A 16,772-nucleotide genomic window follows, 5' to 3' on the forward strand; every position below is an offset into this window, starting at 1 on the left:
AAACACACACATTGATTTGAATTTATAAAGACACTCTTCAACTTATATTTTTCATTCATGAACAAGTTCCAAAATCCCTAGCAACTGATATCCTGACCGGAATATGCAGTTTTGGCTGCAAAAACACTCATGAAATAACGAAATCCCTCTCCTTCAAAAAATCAAAAGGTCAACTCATCTATGATTATCATTCTAGCAAGAGCTTGTCTTCATAAATCAAGATCAAATGATACAGCAGTCAAACAATTACCCATCCTATTTCCTCCTTCTTTTTTAAGTTGCTGCATAACAAGTGTTTTTTGTGTGTGATCAAGTGAATCTTTTAAAAATTTTCTACACTGACTCAACAAGTGACTTTTAAGATTGCTAATACCATTTTTATGTGAATCAGCCACATAAGATACTCCACACCACTTACATATAGCCCCCAGGTTTAGGACCACTTTCATATTTTTTAAAATGCTCCCAAGTCCAAGATCTAGGTCTAACAGGTTTTTTAGAGTTACCTGTACCTGGTTCCTCAGACTAGCCAGGATTAGTTAACTCATCAACAACATTTTCTTTGCCTCTTCTCCTCTTAGATCTAGTTCCTTCATTATTCTTATCACTGTGTGGCGGTAACAGCGGCAGCGATGGTGGCTGCGTCTGCGTCTGCGTCTGCGTTTATGGCTGCGACTACGGCTGTGACAGCGACATCGACTCCGACTGTCCCAAAGATCTGACTAATTCAAAAGTGGACGGAGTGGCACTAGTAAATCCTGTCTCACTGCTTTGAACATCCTGTGATAACCAAAATCAGTTTATGTTATCTTAATGTTTTTTTGAAATAATCAACATATTGAATTGTTACCAACATATACATTCCAAAATAAGAATATTACCTCAGGATATGAAGCTGACATTATTGACCTTCCAATTAAAAGCTAAAATCAAACTGCACAAATATAAAATCTACAAAAGTACAACATAAAATTTAATATAACAAATTCTCAAAGATAATAAGAACAGATTGTCAAAAATAATAAATTTAACACAATGTCAAAGTAACAAGAACAAATTGACTTCAAATTCAATACATTAACAGAAATAGAGGAGAAAAACTATTTCTTTTTATTTTTAATAAAAAAGTCATCAAGAAAACAGGATTGGGGGTGGTTCGTGGATATTATTATAATAACTATGGTTTGAAAATCAAATATTAATTATTTGATGATTGAGCTTAAAATAGACTAGAAAATCGTGTGCACTTTGATATGATCATCATATAAAAAAACGTAAAAACTCACCAAGAAGAGGAGGCAACAGCAACGTCAAAGAGGAGGCGGTGGATGGGGTCGACGACTCGACGTGTGACGGTGAGGGTGAGTGAGGTTTGAGGAGTGTGTGAGTCTGACTCTGTGAGATACGGTGAGAGACTGTGAGTGAGTAAGAGTGAAGAGTTGTGAGTACAGAGTAGGGTTTCTTTCTTTAGGTTATGTCATTAGGGTTTGTGTTGGTTGTGCAGAAAGTGAAACCGTAAACCAAATTGAACCGTAATGAAACCGATCCAAAATCTAAAAAATCCAAAATTGAGCAGTTTGAAACGATTTTCGATTTGGATTGGTGCGATTTTGCATTTTTTTTACCGGTTTGGATCTGAACACCCTTACTTGGGTGTATCATACAGGATAATGGAGAGAATGAATATTATGTAAATCATAGGATCCGACCAGGTTGGTCAAAATGGCGGAATGCGTCTGATTTTATATGTGACAAAAAAGTACCTTTAAAACGTAAAGGTAAATTCTATTGCACTGCTATTAGACCGGCTATGCTTTATGGTACAAAGTGTTGGGCGGCCAAAGGGGAGCACGAATATAAGTGTAGCAGAAATGAAGATGTTGAGATGGATGAGTGGTCATACACGATTGGATAGAATAAGGAACGAAGTTATAAGAGAGAGAGTTGGAGTAGCACCTATTATAGAAAAGATGGTAGAATCACGTCTCAGGTGGTTTGGACATATGAGAAGAAGACCGACAGAACACCCAGTCAAGAGGATGAATGAGATGGAACATGGACAAGGGGTGAAAGGCAAAAGAAGACTTAGGATGACCATTCATGAGGTGGTCAAACAACATCTACATGTAAATAGTTTCTCTATAGACATGATACATAATAAAATTCAATAACATCGTTTGATCCATATAATCAACTCTACCTAATAAGAAAAGACTTCATTGTTGTTTTCTTTTGATGAGGAGGGCCATGAGGTTAGTGCCGGCATTAGGGGAAGAGACGAGGGAAGAGGAAGGGGTAGTGAAAGGTGGTTGGGGGGAGGATGGGGAAGGAAATGGAGCAGTAGTGGTGGTGGTGTTGGTGATGGTCAAAGAAAAAGGAAGGATGAGATAGATGGAGGGAATGGTGATAGTGGAAGGAATTGTGGTGGCAAAGAAGGATGGAAGGCAAAAGGAGGAAAGGACAATTAAATTACTAGGTTAGGATTAGGGAAAAAAGACGAAAGAAAAATAGTATTTATGAAATTATAAACAAATTTAATAATTGATCATTTTTATAGAACAAAACTTATCTTATATAGATATAACTTTAGTTTTAATTTCTTATGATCAGTTTTATCAAACATCTGAATCTTTCACGATAAAAAATATTATTTACTCTACTATAAAATTTATTATATATGTTTTAAGAGTTGTATAAATTATTTTATAAGTAACTATAAAACTCAAAATTCCTTTATTATTATTCTAGTTATCCAAAAAATTTGTATAAAAAATTTATAGTATTAATTTTTCGCACATTTTGCGGGTGTAAATCTAGTTCAATTTATAGTTATCCGACTACGACGACAATAATAATAATGATAATAATGATGATAATAATAATAATGATAATAATAATGATGATAATCAACGATGATGTTGATGCATTTAAATTAATCCAATTAAGGCAACAGAGTCAATTTGATCCCTTTCAATTTTCTTGCTTCAGTATTGCTGTCTGTTTTCTGTACACAATTTGAGGATTATTTTGCATGGACTTGTTCACCCATTTGCATCGGCAGTTATTTGCCGCAAACGTTTCATAACATGGGAGAAAGAAGGGCGTCTTGTGGGATCACTACAGCATGAAACAAAGTTTTGGGATATCAATTGAAAAAGTAGAGGTACAAAATGCACAAGATGTTGCAAAACGTGCATGAATCTGTTGCAGTAAGATAATTTGTTTATTCAAAAAAAAAAAAAAGAATTATGATTTGTTTAATCTTACGTATCCCAACAGAGCTCAATCAACGCAGTCACTAGAGGATTTACATGGCTTGGAATCTCTAGTCTTTGGTCCATAAAACCAACAGCTGCAACAACCTGCACTAACAGTATTCTATTCGTGAAATAAAGCATAAATATATGATTTGAATTTTGATGTATACATTGAAGGGGCAGCCCAGTGCAAAGTATCCCACGTTGTGCAAGGTCTGGAAAATGGTTGCACCCAGAGGAGGAGGAGGACGAGGAGGAGAGGGGGGGAGGGGGGGATGTATGCATCCTAAAAAAAAAGGACCATGTCAGAGTAAATAATCTAACCTGTGAAGGATTTAACTGTCTCCATGGCTGTTCCAGGGTAACTAGTTCCCACAATATTACACCAAAGCTGAATACATCGCATTTTTCATTTGATGGTTTACCTAGGATGACTTCTGGCGCCATCCATTCAGGCTGATCATTTTCAGAAGGCAGGAAGAAGGATTAGAATGTGAAACCAACAAAGAATTTTTTATATGACTTATTAATGCAATCAAAGAACACTTTTTATTTTCAGTCAATGAATAGAACTTACTGTCCCAGCGGCGGTTTTAGATGAAAGGAATGTATTTGCCTTTGTACGTGAAAGGCCAAAGTCAGCTACCTGGAGTAAATATGACAAAAGTGAATGTCAATAGATACATTTTATTCATAAGTTTGAGCATTTGGACTTCGTCATTGTTACAACGGGTGAATAACATTAATTATTAGGTTCTGCACCATCCAAGTGTAAGTTTGTTTTTAAGTGCCAACAGGGGAACAGCTAAGTTTGTTTTTAAGTGCCAACAGGGGAACAGCTAGATGCCCTTTCATTCATTTAGTATTATGACAAGGATTGGGATGTATCCTCAAATTCTTGCTTGAATTAATGTGTGTGTGTGTGTGTGTGTGTGTGTGTGTGTGTGTGTGTGAGAGAGAGAGAGAGAGAGAGAGAGAGAGAGAGAGAGAGAGAGAGAGAGAGGAGAATAACAGCGAGTATACTGTCCTAGCATAGCTGTAAAGTAATAAAAATGTAGTGCCAATGGGGCAACACGAAGATGACCATTTCATCCATGTGACTGTTTGGTAACAAATGGTTTAAATTCATGTAGTAAGCACTCAGAATTCCTTGCAACTGTTAGAAGCTTTATGGATCTTGAGAGGAATGAAAAAAATCTACACTACCAAAAGTTTCAACTGAAAACGATGTTAGGATCCAGCTGCAAGGTACGGGACTTGAATCCCACAAGGAATGTACTAAATTCCAATGTGGTGTTTTAGTGGGTTTGGGCTCTCCTAGCACAATAGTTAGCTAGCTTTATGGTAGGGTTCTCGAAAGTTTATAGTAATTGGCATCACAAAAGTTTAAGAGAGATGGCAACTATAGGTGGCTGATCAGTATGGTGGAGTAAAATTGGATTGCGAGAATTCGTCAACCACTTGAGTTCTCTGAGAGGGTTGGTGCAACCCTATTGTAGCTATGTGACCCTTCTTGGAGTTCAAATAATTTGAGTTTCAGCCTGCTGGTTTGCATCTGGAGTGAGGAACTGGAACCATTGAATCTAAGAAAGGTCTTAGATCATTAACAGTTACAGACACGGTAAAGACTATTAAGGAATTGAAACTCTCCATCAACATCACTACTCATGCAGGAGAAGAGGCTGTGTGGGGAAGTAGAGAGTATTTAAAATTCTCCGTAGTATGAGAGAAAACATCTACCGTGATTAAAATGAGGTAGTGAGCAAACAAGGAACCAACTCCGTGTCTAGCAATGTAAAAGTAAACAGGTGTTACTTAGGAAAAGAAAAAAAATGGGAGAGTCCAGCCATGTCAAAATCCTGCAAGTAAACCTAGTCCAGTCAGCTTAGAAGGATCCTGATGGATAGTTTTGTGTTGGTTGGAGATGACACAGGAGCTAATGTAACATTAGTTTCTGATTCGTTGTTATTTGAAGCTTATGTTGTATTATCCTGCAAAAAATATTATCCTCTTTTGTTGTGAGTCTACCATACGCCCCAGCACATCAAGAGATGGGAAATGAATGCTCAAATGTTGGTATGTGTGATCCCTCAAGTCTCAGAATAGATCCTTTCTCGCCACAATTAATGCTGGCTCACAGCTTTAAAAGTATCCAATCAGCAAGAGCACTCTCTGCAGCCAACAGAAATCACAGACATCAATGACCAACTACATACACACACCTGGGAGCACCATTTCCAGAAAGCTTCTTTGTACACTCAAGTTTTTGGGACGAGTATAAAGATATTGCTGCCGTGGATCATGACACAGCTGCTTTTGAGCAAATGTGAAACATGGTTCACCTCCTACATTTTGATGGCAACACCATGCAGTATGGCCATTTGGCAACCAGGAATGTTACTTGTGACGTTCAATTATTTTTATGCAGTTTACTTTAAATCATGACAAACCCGTTTTTCTTTATGTTTCTCTATTGAAAATTCTAAATTTCATTTATCATAGGAAACACATGGATACCTATGGGTACCTATCTCTGAAAATAAAAAATGTTTACCAATGTGGCAATGACAGGGCAGAAGCCTGTTAAAACTCCATCAATGAAACCAATAAATGGTTTACTAGCAAAGTTCCACATTGGCTAGAGGCATGACTTAAGAGCTAATTTAACGATTGGTGTTAGAACACGGATATAGGATGGTGTTACATACCATGCCAATTAGAAATTAGGGATGTAATTGTAATCGAGGAACTATGGATTAGGGTGGGTTTTGTAACTAATTTGCCTATCTGGTAAGTGAGCGACAGAGTGAGCTCTGTGTTATGAGAGATAGATGGAAACTATAAAGGGTTATAGGGAACTAGTGAGAGGGTATGGAGAAAGATGGGATGAGCTAAGGCTAGGAGTTAATCAGGTCTCTCGAATTCATTAATACCTTTGTTGCACTTTCCTTTCCGGAAATAATAATACAGATACATTGGGACATTGGGCGATATCTCATTGGTACCACCCCAAGAGCATATCCAATACTCTATTTCAGTCTACCTAATGATGTTTTTTACACACTCCAAATCTTTGGTCTTGGGCATTAGAGATGTATGTTAATTCTGGCATTGGCTTAAGGTGTGGCCTGGCTGCATAATCACTTGGGAAATCCTCTCCTTAGAAGCTGCTCCTAAGGTCAGCACTAGATCTTGCTTTAATTGTTCAAACTTTAAAGTATCAGAAAAATCTAAGCAAACTGCAGAAAAACTTGTCAACAACAGTTACCTTGACAGTGTATGTATTGTCAACCAAAAGATTTGGGGACTTCAAATCTCCATGAACAATGGGAGGTCTCATTTGATGGAGATAATTCATTCCACTTGCCTAGACAAAACATACAAGTATCACACAAAGTCTAATCTGCAAATGACAATGCATTACTTTCTCGTAGAAGCAAAAAATGACAAAAGACAACTAGCAGCTTTGATCAGTGAAGGTGTACCACATCATAAGCCATGCTTAAACGACGCATCTCACTGAGTGATATTCCAACACCAGGCATCCGCAGAAGTTCATACAAGCTGCCTCTGCAAAAAAAGGAGAGTATTTGTTTCATCTATTTCAGCCTAAAATATATCCAACCAAGGGCATAAATGAGGAACAATACAAGCATATCTGGTACAAGAAATTAATGTACCTTGATAAATATTCTGTTACTATAGATAACCTTGGGGGTTGAAATACTGCACCCATCAGAAGTACAATGTTTGGGTGCCGCATGCGCTTCATTAGGGAGACCTATAAAATGAAACAGGATACTGAAGTGTAATCACACAGAGAGAGAGAGAGAAGACCCTTTACATACCCAGAGAGAGCGAGAGAGAGACATACCCACATCTAAACAGATAAAACTGGATATTATGACATACCTCCTTCAGAAACTCTTCTATTCGCTCAGAATCAAAATCTTGCACCTTAAGAATCTTCACAGCAACATCCTAAAAGTTTATACTGTTAGCATATAATATTGGCATCATTAAACACTTTCAACGAGGAAAGAACAACATTAAAACATGAAATCTAGAATGATACTGAAATTAATGAGTATCATATTTGCACAAACAATTAGTCATGCACTCCTGCAATTTCTGCAGTATTTTCACTTCAAAACTTAACCTTAGTGGTTAGCAGTGAATAAGAATAGATTATACTATATTTTTGACAAGCTGAGCATGATTAACATCTATGCTCTAGGTTGAAGGGGAGTAACACCCTATCCAAACACGAAATGGATTCTGCTTTCCAAAGAATCACTATAAAAAAAATCACCTTTTTTACAAGCTTAATTTTTTTTTTATAATCAAACAAACCAGAATCATCTCCAACCTAAACAGTAAAACATTAAATATGGAACGATTAGAGAGCAAACACTGAAAGAAAATAAATCCTTACAGAACCACGCCAATCTGCACGAATGACAGTTCCAAATGACCCTGGAAAACAGTTATAATGCCTTATTCTATTGTTTGACAATACCTTTTCTAAGATATGCAGAATGCTTCAGCAGAATCAGTAATATACTGTATAATATTTAGTTTACTTTAAACAATGTAAACAATATTTTATTGGTGAAATCCTTTAAAAAAAACCTACCATTAGATTAAAGGTTCATATCTTAGTACAATTTTATATACTACAAAATTAACAACAACAACAATAATATTTTACTGCACAAAAAATAAGAGTTCTCTGATTACATTGGTATTGATGTACAGGTTTTTCAAAATTTAACACAAATGAATTATAAATGATCACTATAAATGGTTGAACCAATAAAAATTATATCTTTTAGAAAATTATTGCAATAAGTTGCACCAAATCTGACACCAATGTAATTCCATCCTATCACTGCATACTAGGAGATTAATGTCAATCTTAAATCAATTGATATTGTATACAGTTGAAGACCAGATCGATATTGAACATCTTTGAAGGACTAATTGAAGCTATAATACCGTTAAGGACCAATCGTATATATATAATGAATGATGCTTCATATACAGTACCTGCCCCAATGTTCTCCTTCAGAACAAGTTCACTCCATGTTATATCTAGGTCCTCCACACCAAGATCAACTACAGACGGGTTTGTTTCAGTAACGGAAACGTAGTCATCTGCACTAAGACCTGCAGATGAAGGCATATCATATGGTAAGGTCTAATTCCATTGCATGATAATTTCTAATAGAACACAACTAAACTTTGTCCAATTTGATGGGATTTTCTACATTAAATTTAATGGCATTGTAGTGTCTTGTTATTGTCATGTTACATTCATTCCTTTAACTTTTAAATATCTTTCATACTATCACCTATGGTTTTTATAAGTTCCCCTCTCTTTTAATATTGGAGTACTCTACTAGATCTGCATCTCCTATGAGTGTCCAAAAGCATTTTTCCGATACATGCCAAAATAAGGTGGGACTAGTAAAAGCACGTCAAAATTGTTTATAAAAGCAAATTGAAAAAATGAATCATACGTCATTCCACTTATGATCTACTCTATGATAAGAGATAGCTCGATCTTTCAGCAGGTTAGGTAAATTAAACACCAAATAACCACAATGTGGGTGGATTCTATGGTGATTATCATTATGGTGGATATGGTGGCTATGAAATTTTCATAACACTTAAAAAGTGCAATTAAAATTAAAGTTAGATTTTTTTTTATTATTTATCAACAGTATTTAATTTTATCACACTTTTTACTTTTTTATTTTTAAATTAAAAATGTATTATGAAATAGTAAAAACATGTAACCTTAATTTTAGCTACACTTTTTAAGTGTTGCTTGTTACCTAGCTCAATGGCTTGATAGGTTACTAATTATAGTAGTGGATCAGTTAGTTAACTTGCAAGTAGCTATAGTTAGTGTGATTAGTTGGTTCACTTGTCAGCTGGTACGTTAGTTACTTTTCTGTTCAGTTTCTGTTTTCTGTTAGCATCAACTTGTTGTATATAAGGCAGAAGCTCAGGTAACGTAAACTGAGATTTTCGATTTGATGAAATCCAAGCTCTATTGCTGATCTTCGTATCTGGTTTCTCTCTCAATGAGTCCACTCTTGCTCCTCTCACACCTTCTACATTGTCAAAATTTCATAGCCACCATAATGATAGCCATTATAGCATTTACCTTACATGTGATCTACTCTAAAAGGAAGTGATAGACCATTCTTTCTCTTTCTTCTTTTCTTCAAGTTAGTAAAGATGGTTCATGCTTACCCGATGCAACTAGGTGGTCATTCCCATGGGCATAGTGTGCACTAGAAGTTCTAGTTTCTTTTACATCCATTCTGTCACTAAGATTAATTTTACCACCTGCATGATGCAAATCTGAAATTTTAGTAATGTATCGCCAAAATTATTTTGACAAGATGTAGATCCAAGCAGGAAAAATAAGAATTTCAATAGAAATAAATTTAACTTCTTTTACAAAAATTGGTTTCTGAAATTAAAAAATGGTGTATTGAAAAATTAAATATTTTAATACTTTCAATATTTATTATGTTAAAAAAGTTTGAACTCTGAATCCTAAACCAGTAAAAATCTTTAAAAAAGTAACTATGATTAAAACTAAAATATCATTTATTTGTATTATATTTAGCTACATTACGTTACATTTATTTAAGTGGTACATATACTTTCCATTTTCTTTATATTTATTATATATATATTATTCCTAGTTAGAATTTACTGTTAAGTTTGTTATGAACATAGTTATTAAGTGAAAAAAGTAAAGATAAATTAAAAAGTAGAGAAATGATTGAAATAGTGAGGATAATTTTTTAAATATTTTTTAACTTAATTTAAAAAGTCATGATGAGTCTCTTGATATTTTATATTTTAACATAAAAAAAAGAAAGAATAAGGAGAGAATATTAGAAAAAGACGGGAAAATAAATTACATTGTCAAGTTGTCAAAGTATTGGTAACAACAACAACAACAACAACAACAACAACAACAACAACAACAATAATAATATTAGAAAGAAAAAAAAAAGAAGAATGCTAGGGGGCCAACACTTTTAGTGAGAAAAAGGCGAGAGTTGGCTAGTGTTGGTTCAAAAGTAAGACAAAAATAAAGAAAAAGTATTGGTCACCTAGAATTTCTCAATAAAAGTTAAACCCGAAAGGTAGGACTCTTGATATGGAGTCTTATCCATAACAATAAAATATTTTTCTATTTGGAATGCCTGGATACATATGAAGAAACCTCTTGTTTTGAGTTGCTTTATTAAATAAAATACAATACTTAGAATTATTTGTACATATAACTAATGAATTGTAATGAAATTTTAAAGGAGCAATGAACATAGTTAGAAAATTTAATGTGAGAAATCATAGATTTTATACAAGATTAATTTTCTTGATATCATTCTCTATGTTGTTATAAAATTAGTTTCATGCTTACATATTAAGCTTTTTTTATGGAGAAAAAAAAACTTAGATGTCATTAATTCATCATAGAATGACTTTCATTTCTCCTTTTATATATTTATAAATCATGCTATATGATTATAAAAATCAGCCACCAAATCAACCACTCTTATAGAGGACATATTGAAATGCAAATAGACATAAAAAATGAGTTAAACAATACATGTATTTATATAAAAATACATGATGGCTGATTTTTGGCGTGCATATAACATTGTTGTTATAGGTAGATTCTTTAAGCTTAATGTTGGATTGAATGAATAGATACACAAAACAAGTTAGGGCTGAGGTGGTGAAAGTTAGCTTCAAGTAGTTTGGCCATAACGTAAAGAAGTCCTATAAAACTAACCCTAGTAAGGAGAGTAGATAAAATGAAGGTTTAAATGTAATTATGTACAGTAGAATATCTATGCATAAATGAGTTAAGATATTATAGGATCTATTATGATACAGTAGTTAAATGTAATTATGTACAGATTCCTTTTTCAAGTTCTATAAACTAGTTTCCGCTTCGTAACTAAAACTCATGGAATTTTTTATTTTGTCTTTCTCTCCTCTCACATTTAAGTATTTAACAAAGCACAAAACGAATATGAAAAGAAGAACCTAATTAAGCCTTCCAAATCCTTTTAGACCCTCTATAATACTTTTTAATGTTTCATACAATAACAAAATGCATGCGAGATGTGAAAATTCAAATAGATATACTAAAGACACACGCAACAGAAACGAAGAAAAAATAAAGGAAAAAAAGAAACAGTAGTTTTTAGTAAAAAAATGGCAAACAAAATACTTCCTCCGTTTTCTATAGAAGTTAGTGCCAGTTGATAATTATACTAAATGCATCTGAAGAGAGAAAATAACCTGATGTTGTATCAAATATATGGTGCAATCCTTGACTGTCCAAGAAAAATGATTGGGCTAATGTCTTAGTATATTCAGCTGCTTCAACTGTCTTGAACTTTGGGTGACATAATGGTGAAGAGACCACCATTGATGATGCAGAGTTCAGCAAAGAGTCAGGCTGGCACATTGACCCAGGCCTTTCAACTAAATCAATCATATACTCCCTAGAAAGGTGTACACAGAAGTATATTGTTATTATTATAATTGAACCTTTTTTCGTGGTTATTTCAGATAACAAAATCATGCCTGGCAGATTCAATGCAGAAGGAAAAACAAGCAGCAGCAGCAGCAGCAGCAGCAACAACAACAACAACAAAGCCTTATCCCAATAGGTGGGGTCGGCTAGAAGGAAAAACAAGCAATTGATATAAAAGTTTACAAAAGCTATTATAGCAAATAAAGACTATTGATCTGATTAGAATTGTCTAAGTTTATTCCATAGGCAATTAGGACCACTCTTTAGTTGGAGCGTAATGCACGCACCTTTAATGACAAATTTTCTTACAAGCGAGTTTTGTGGGACAGGATTAGACATCTAGCATCTTTTTGGTGTAATGCTGATGATTTATATAGAAAACTTTCCCTCTCAAATAAGTTGGGAGATTTGAAAGCTATGCATTATAGATAAATCTTTTGTTTTGTTTTGATTTTCTATCCTTTATCCCCAATTTGTATTATCCTTCTCCTCATCTTAAGAAATTCTCTTTTTATCCCAACCAAAAAAAAAGTATTTAATGTATTTCCTATTGTTTTCTAGGTTCTCATGTGTATCACTTACCTAAAGATGTTGAAATTGTGAAACAGGTGGCTGAATTGTTTAGGCTCACCCAATAAGTTCACCACTTGAATATGGACACCAACCAACACTTTACGTAATGCAATAAGAAACACAATTTACATTTACAGGGACAATAATAAAGATTTGAACTATTTTTTACAGCTCTTATTGTTCCAATTCTATGCCTTCTACTATTTGAAGTGCCATATTAATCAACTGGTAGCAAAATTTGCTTTTGCATACTTGGGTTTGCCCTGCTACCTTATATCAATTTTCTTTTTCTAGTTTTGCAGGTTTAGGGAGAATAAAGGATGCCACATTTTTTGTAGCAATGTGCCATATATGCCACTACTTGAAGTATTTGGTTGCAGCCTAATTCTCACACCTTCAGTGATAGATTTTCATGCAAGCATGTTCAGTGGATAAAGATAAGCATTTTGAATCTATTTGGTGTAAAGCTCACAATCTTTTAAGATTACTTTCCTCCCAGATTTGGTTATATTTAGACATCAATTGCACCTTAAATTGATGGTAATTTTAATACTATGAAGGAGCAAGTCAATGTGAAAATCTTCCAAGGATTAATTTAAAGGCCAAGTTAACAAACCTTTTTTTCTTCCCCAAAAGGTTGAATCAAGAAGCATTTTGATCATCAGATAATATTGTTATTAAAACCCAAAATAAGCTAATCCAAATATGAACCACAGCAAGAAATAATAAGAATTAAAAGTCATTCGAAGTTTTCACGCAAATTTTAGTTAATGACCAAACCTGACAGAATCAAATTGCACTATGCATGAAGCGCCAACATCCCTGCTACAATACTTGCATCCCTTAGCAATTCGGCATGGTAAGTCAATTAAGTCAGCTAACACCTGAAATTTAAATTGTTAATTGTGGATATTAGGTCCCCAAATGCACCATGTCACCAGAATTCAAATTAACACTAACTATGAAAATTCTTTTATTAAAAACTCCAAATTGCTTAAACATAACAATGAATGGAATGAAATAAGAATTATAAGAAAAATGTTTATAATCTTATTGATATTGAGGACAAAAGAACGCACATACCCAGAAAATCAATCAAAATAAAAATTTAAATAACGTGCAATACTTTAAACAGCAATGCTCGGTGAACACAAAGACCAACAGCTAAGCTTCCAATCGGAAGAATGACAGAATTCAGGCAGCTCTTTAGTTTTTGGGCGCACTCCTTCCACTGTGAGCCTAAATTTTCCTTAGTTGAACGTCCACCACTTTCAGGGAGAAAAAGAATATATATGTAAAAGAAAATAAAAGGCTTGTCAGGACAATGGCAATGCAATTGTGAGTAACGGAAATATTTTCCTTGTACTTTTCCAAATGGAAGAAAGATGAACCTCACCCCATCCTACTATAAACAAGATTTGCAACCTGAACAGCTGCAAATTTTGGAGAATTCCAGCTACTTGAAAGACTGACTACTCTACTTTGCAGGTCTCTCAAACCAGGATCTTTGGATTTATCAATAGCAACCACTACAATTGACGAGTCATCGCAAGGTTCTACTGACATCAGTGATTCAAATGAAGGAATTATACCAACATCCTGCAGATCAGAACTTATCGACCATGTGTAAGCATCCACCCCATGGATTAGGTAGAAGCCATCGAGAATTTTGTCCGAGTATTGCAAACAACCATTTACCTGCCCATTGTGAGAACAGAAAATAACTGATTAATTCCAGATATTAATGACAGATTTAGGTCAAGACAATTGAGCAATTCCTTAGATTAAGATTTAAAGCAGAAAAGGAAAAAAAGGTTAATATAACTGTTAAGTCACTACTCAAATTACTAATCAACATTGAACTTTGTCACACCTAATTAATGAAAAGAATCAACAGAATCAATTTACAGTATATTTCTGGTAAGAATACCGTATTAGAGCAGGAGGTGTATGACTGAACAGATAATTTTTGACAGTGCCCTTTTATTTTTAAAAACAGTTTCCTCGCTTAAGCTAAAAGCAGGCCATTATTGCATTTTTGGACCAAATTATTTGTGCAATCATGTAGTTCGTTAATATACTTCCTATTATAGGCTGTGACAGATATTAGTGTGGTTAATTAGTTCGAGTAACATAACAGAAGCGGTTATGATTCATCTTCTCTCTTCAACATATATAAAGAGAGTATGACTTAGATATGTATGTGGCATTCTCTTCACTTACACAATAGCTCCTATTCTAATCACTCTTCTGCAACTGTGGCTTTCTTCTTTTTCTCATACTCAAGTTCTTAATAGAACTCTGCATCTCTAGGAAAACTTACACAAATGAAATAAAATCACTCTAGTATGGAGTCTATAAATTATGTGTTTTAATCATATAAGCCATAGATGAAGAAGAAATTAGCAGAAGTATAAAAGGTGTGAAGCAGGGAAAATTTGTCATATATTTGAAATTAATTTAATTTCTGGCATTATTTAGATTCACTTCATTTATTATTTGATCTAAAAGAGCCTGTCAAATACCACGTTTTTTCAAATAATAATAATAATAATAATAATAATAATAATAATAATAATAATAATAATATAATGAGAATTGTTTTTATATCAACCAGTTCAGTAGATTGAATGTTGTATGTGCAAACTCAGAAATAATTCCAAAATAGTCATAGTGGGCCTTCAGAAATAGTTCTAAAATGATTATAATGGAAAATCTAACATGTACCTTCAGGCTTCAGGCTAGGAAAGTTGTTTACTCGTAACCCTAATAGCATATTTTTCAGTTTGCATGAACTTTTGCATAGACCTTCATTCTCCATATTTATTTGTCTTATGTTGAAAAAAAATTTTTTTTGTAGTCAACAAGGATCGAACTCTAGACCTTTAAGTCAAAGAAGCTCTAATACTATATCATAAAACTATTTTTCTTAAAAATTTAAACCGATAGAAAGAAGCACATGAATAATTATATCTCTAACATATATCATTTAAAATATATACATCTATATTTAAAAAGAGAAATGTTAAGGGTCAACCCCTTTTATCAATTTTAGCCAACAGGCAACAGGCCAATATCTTATTTTTTATGCCAATAACTTTTGCAAGAGTTGGCCAGTATTGGCCAAAATAGCATTTCTCATTTAAAAATGCAGCTTGACGGACAGATGGGCCACTTTAACAATCTTTGGTGGCTAATTTTCTTATTTCCAAAAACTAACCATGAACATGACGAGAGAAGTTACAAAATGGTAAAGAAAAAAATACATAAAATAAAATTTTAAAGAAATGTGACTTAATCAGCACGAAACCCTACGGATGCTAGTAAATAGTAATAATAAAAGATATCTTCATATATTTGAAATTTATATATTATACTTTTAGTTATTTGGTTAACTATATACTCGGATGATATCGGACGTATGATCCTCCACCAAGCCACCCATACAGCTATCCTCCTATTTCCCCAAATTTAAAGTTATGAGGAGTGCTAGGAGAACAATGATTATCTTGAACAACATGAACAACCACCAATCAAATACAAGTACACTACACCCTAATTTAATGCTACTCATTAAATTTACTCTTTTAACCCTATTAATTCACATTGTTTACACATTGTTCAAGAATGTTATTAGTTACCTATACTTTTCCTAAAGTTATTCATTCACAAGAAGCATAACAACAATAATTAGGTAAATTCTATCCAACCCTCTAAGGTAAGTTATCCTGGTTATTAGATGAAATTAGTTGACTTATCATGATTAACTTTAATTACTCAAAATTCAACCCAACTCCACTATCAAAATCTCACTAAGCTTGAAGGGAATGTACTGAAGCACATATGCACAGCCTACGGATCTCATGACTATAACACAGTTCGTGCTGGACGAACAATCAGAGCACCCTGAATCGTGCTGTGGCAAATTCGTCTGCTCTTCGGTTAACAAGGAAGTTTAATTCATTTCCTAATTGGCTTTCATTTCATTTCATTTATTCTATTATCTGATGATGCATCGCACTTCGCAGGCAGGTATCGCCAAACTCATTGAACTTGCTAGAGAGACTAACGTTCAGGCAATTATATATAAATCTTGCTTGCATTTCATTTTCATTTCAATTTCAGTCTCATTTCATTTATGTTCTTTTGGTGCTATGAACACAAAAGGGTGAAGAGCAAAAGAAATTGGATCTGCTTTTCAATAAAGTCTTTATCAAGATATGATAAGCCAACTAATTTCATTCAACAATCATAAGACATGTCACAGTAACTTATTTTTTATCCTATTATTTTAGAAAAAGTTGGATAGAATTCACTACTAATAATATAATAAAAATTCCAAGGGAAAAAAATAGACATTA

The 16,772-nt window shown here is 33.8% G+C and overlaps 1 protein-coding gene and 1 long non-coding RNA gene across 2 annotated transcripts in view; both read right to left on the reverse strand.

The window, feature by feature from the left end:
- Window positions 1-286: 286 nt before the first annotated feature.
- On the reverse strand, window positions 287-1,392 carry LOC127745630 (uncharacterized). The gene is made up of 3 exons (XR_008006780.1): window positions 1,287-1,392; window positions 882-951; window positions 287-780 (listed from the first exon to the last, which is right to left on the reverse strand). It is a non-coding gene; the product is annotated as an uncharacterized LOC127745630 (long non-coding RNA).
- A 1,478-nt stretch (window positions 1,393-2,870) lies between these two features.
- Window positions 2,871-16,772, reverse strand: part of LOC107477538 (serine/threonine-protein kinase CTR1) — a gene marked incomplete in the record, with an annotated part of 14,297 nt that continues 395 nt past the window's right edge. The window contains 15 exon segments of the mRNA XM_016097577.3: window positions 2,871-3,117; window positions 3,268-3,362; window positions 3,582-3,713; window positions 3,835-3,903; window positions 6,526-6,624; window positions 6,743-6,827; window positions 6,938-7,038; window positions 7,170-7,238; window positions 7,693-7,733; window positions 8,307-8,426; window positions 9,522-9,617; window positions 11,601-11,806; window positions 13,192-13,295; window positions 13,538-13,679; window positions 13,808-14,109. Coding sequence (XP_015953063.1) covers window positions 3,042-3,117; window positions 3,268-3,362; window positions 3,582-3,713; window positions 3,835-3,903; window positions 6,526-6,624; window positions 6,743-6,827; window positions 6,938-7,038; window positions 7,170-7,238; window positions 7,693-7,733; window positions 8,307-8,426; window positions 9,522-9,617; window positions 11,601-11,806; window positions 13,192-13,295; window positions 13,538-13,679; window positions 13,808-14,109 — 1,737 coding nt within the window.

This window comes from Arachis duranensis, chromosome 3 (assembly GCF_000817695.3).
Source record: "Arachis duranensis cultivar V14167 chromosome 3, aradu.V14167.gnm2.J7QH, whole genome shotgun sequence".
NCBI classification, from domain to species: Eukaryota; Viridiplantae; Streptophyta; class Magnoliopsida; order Fabales; family Fabaceae; genus Arachis; species Arachis duranensis.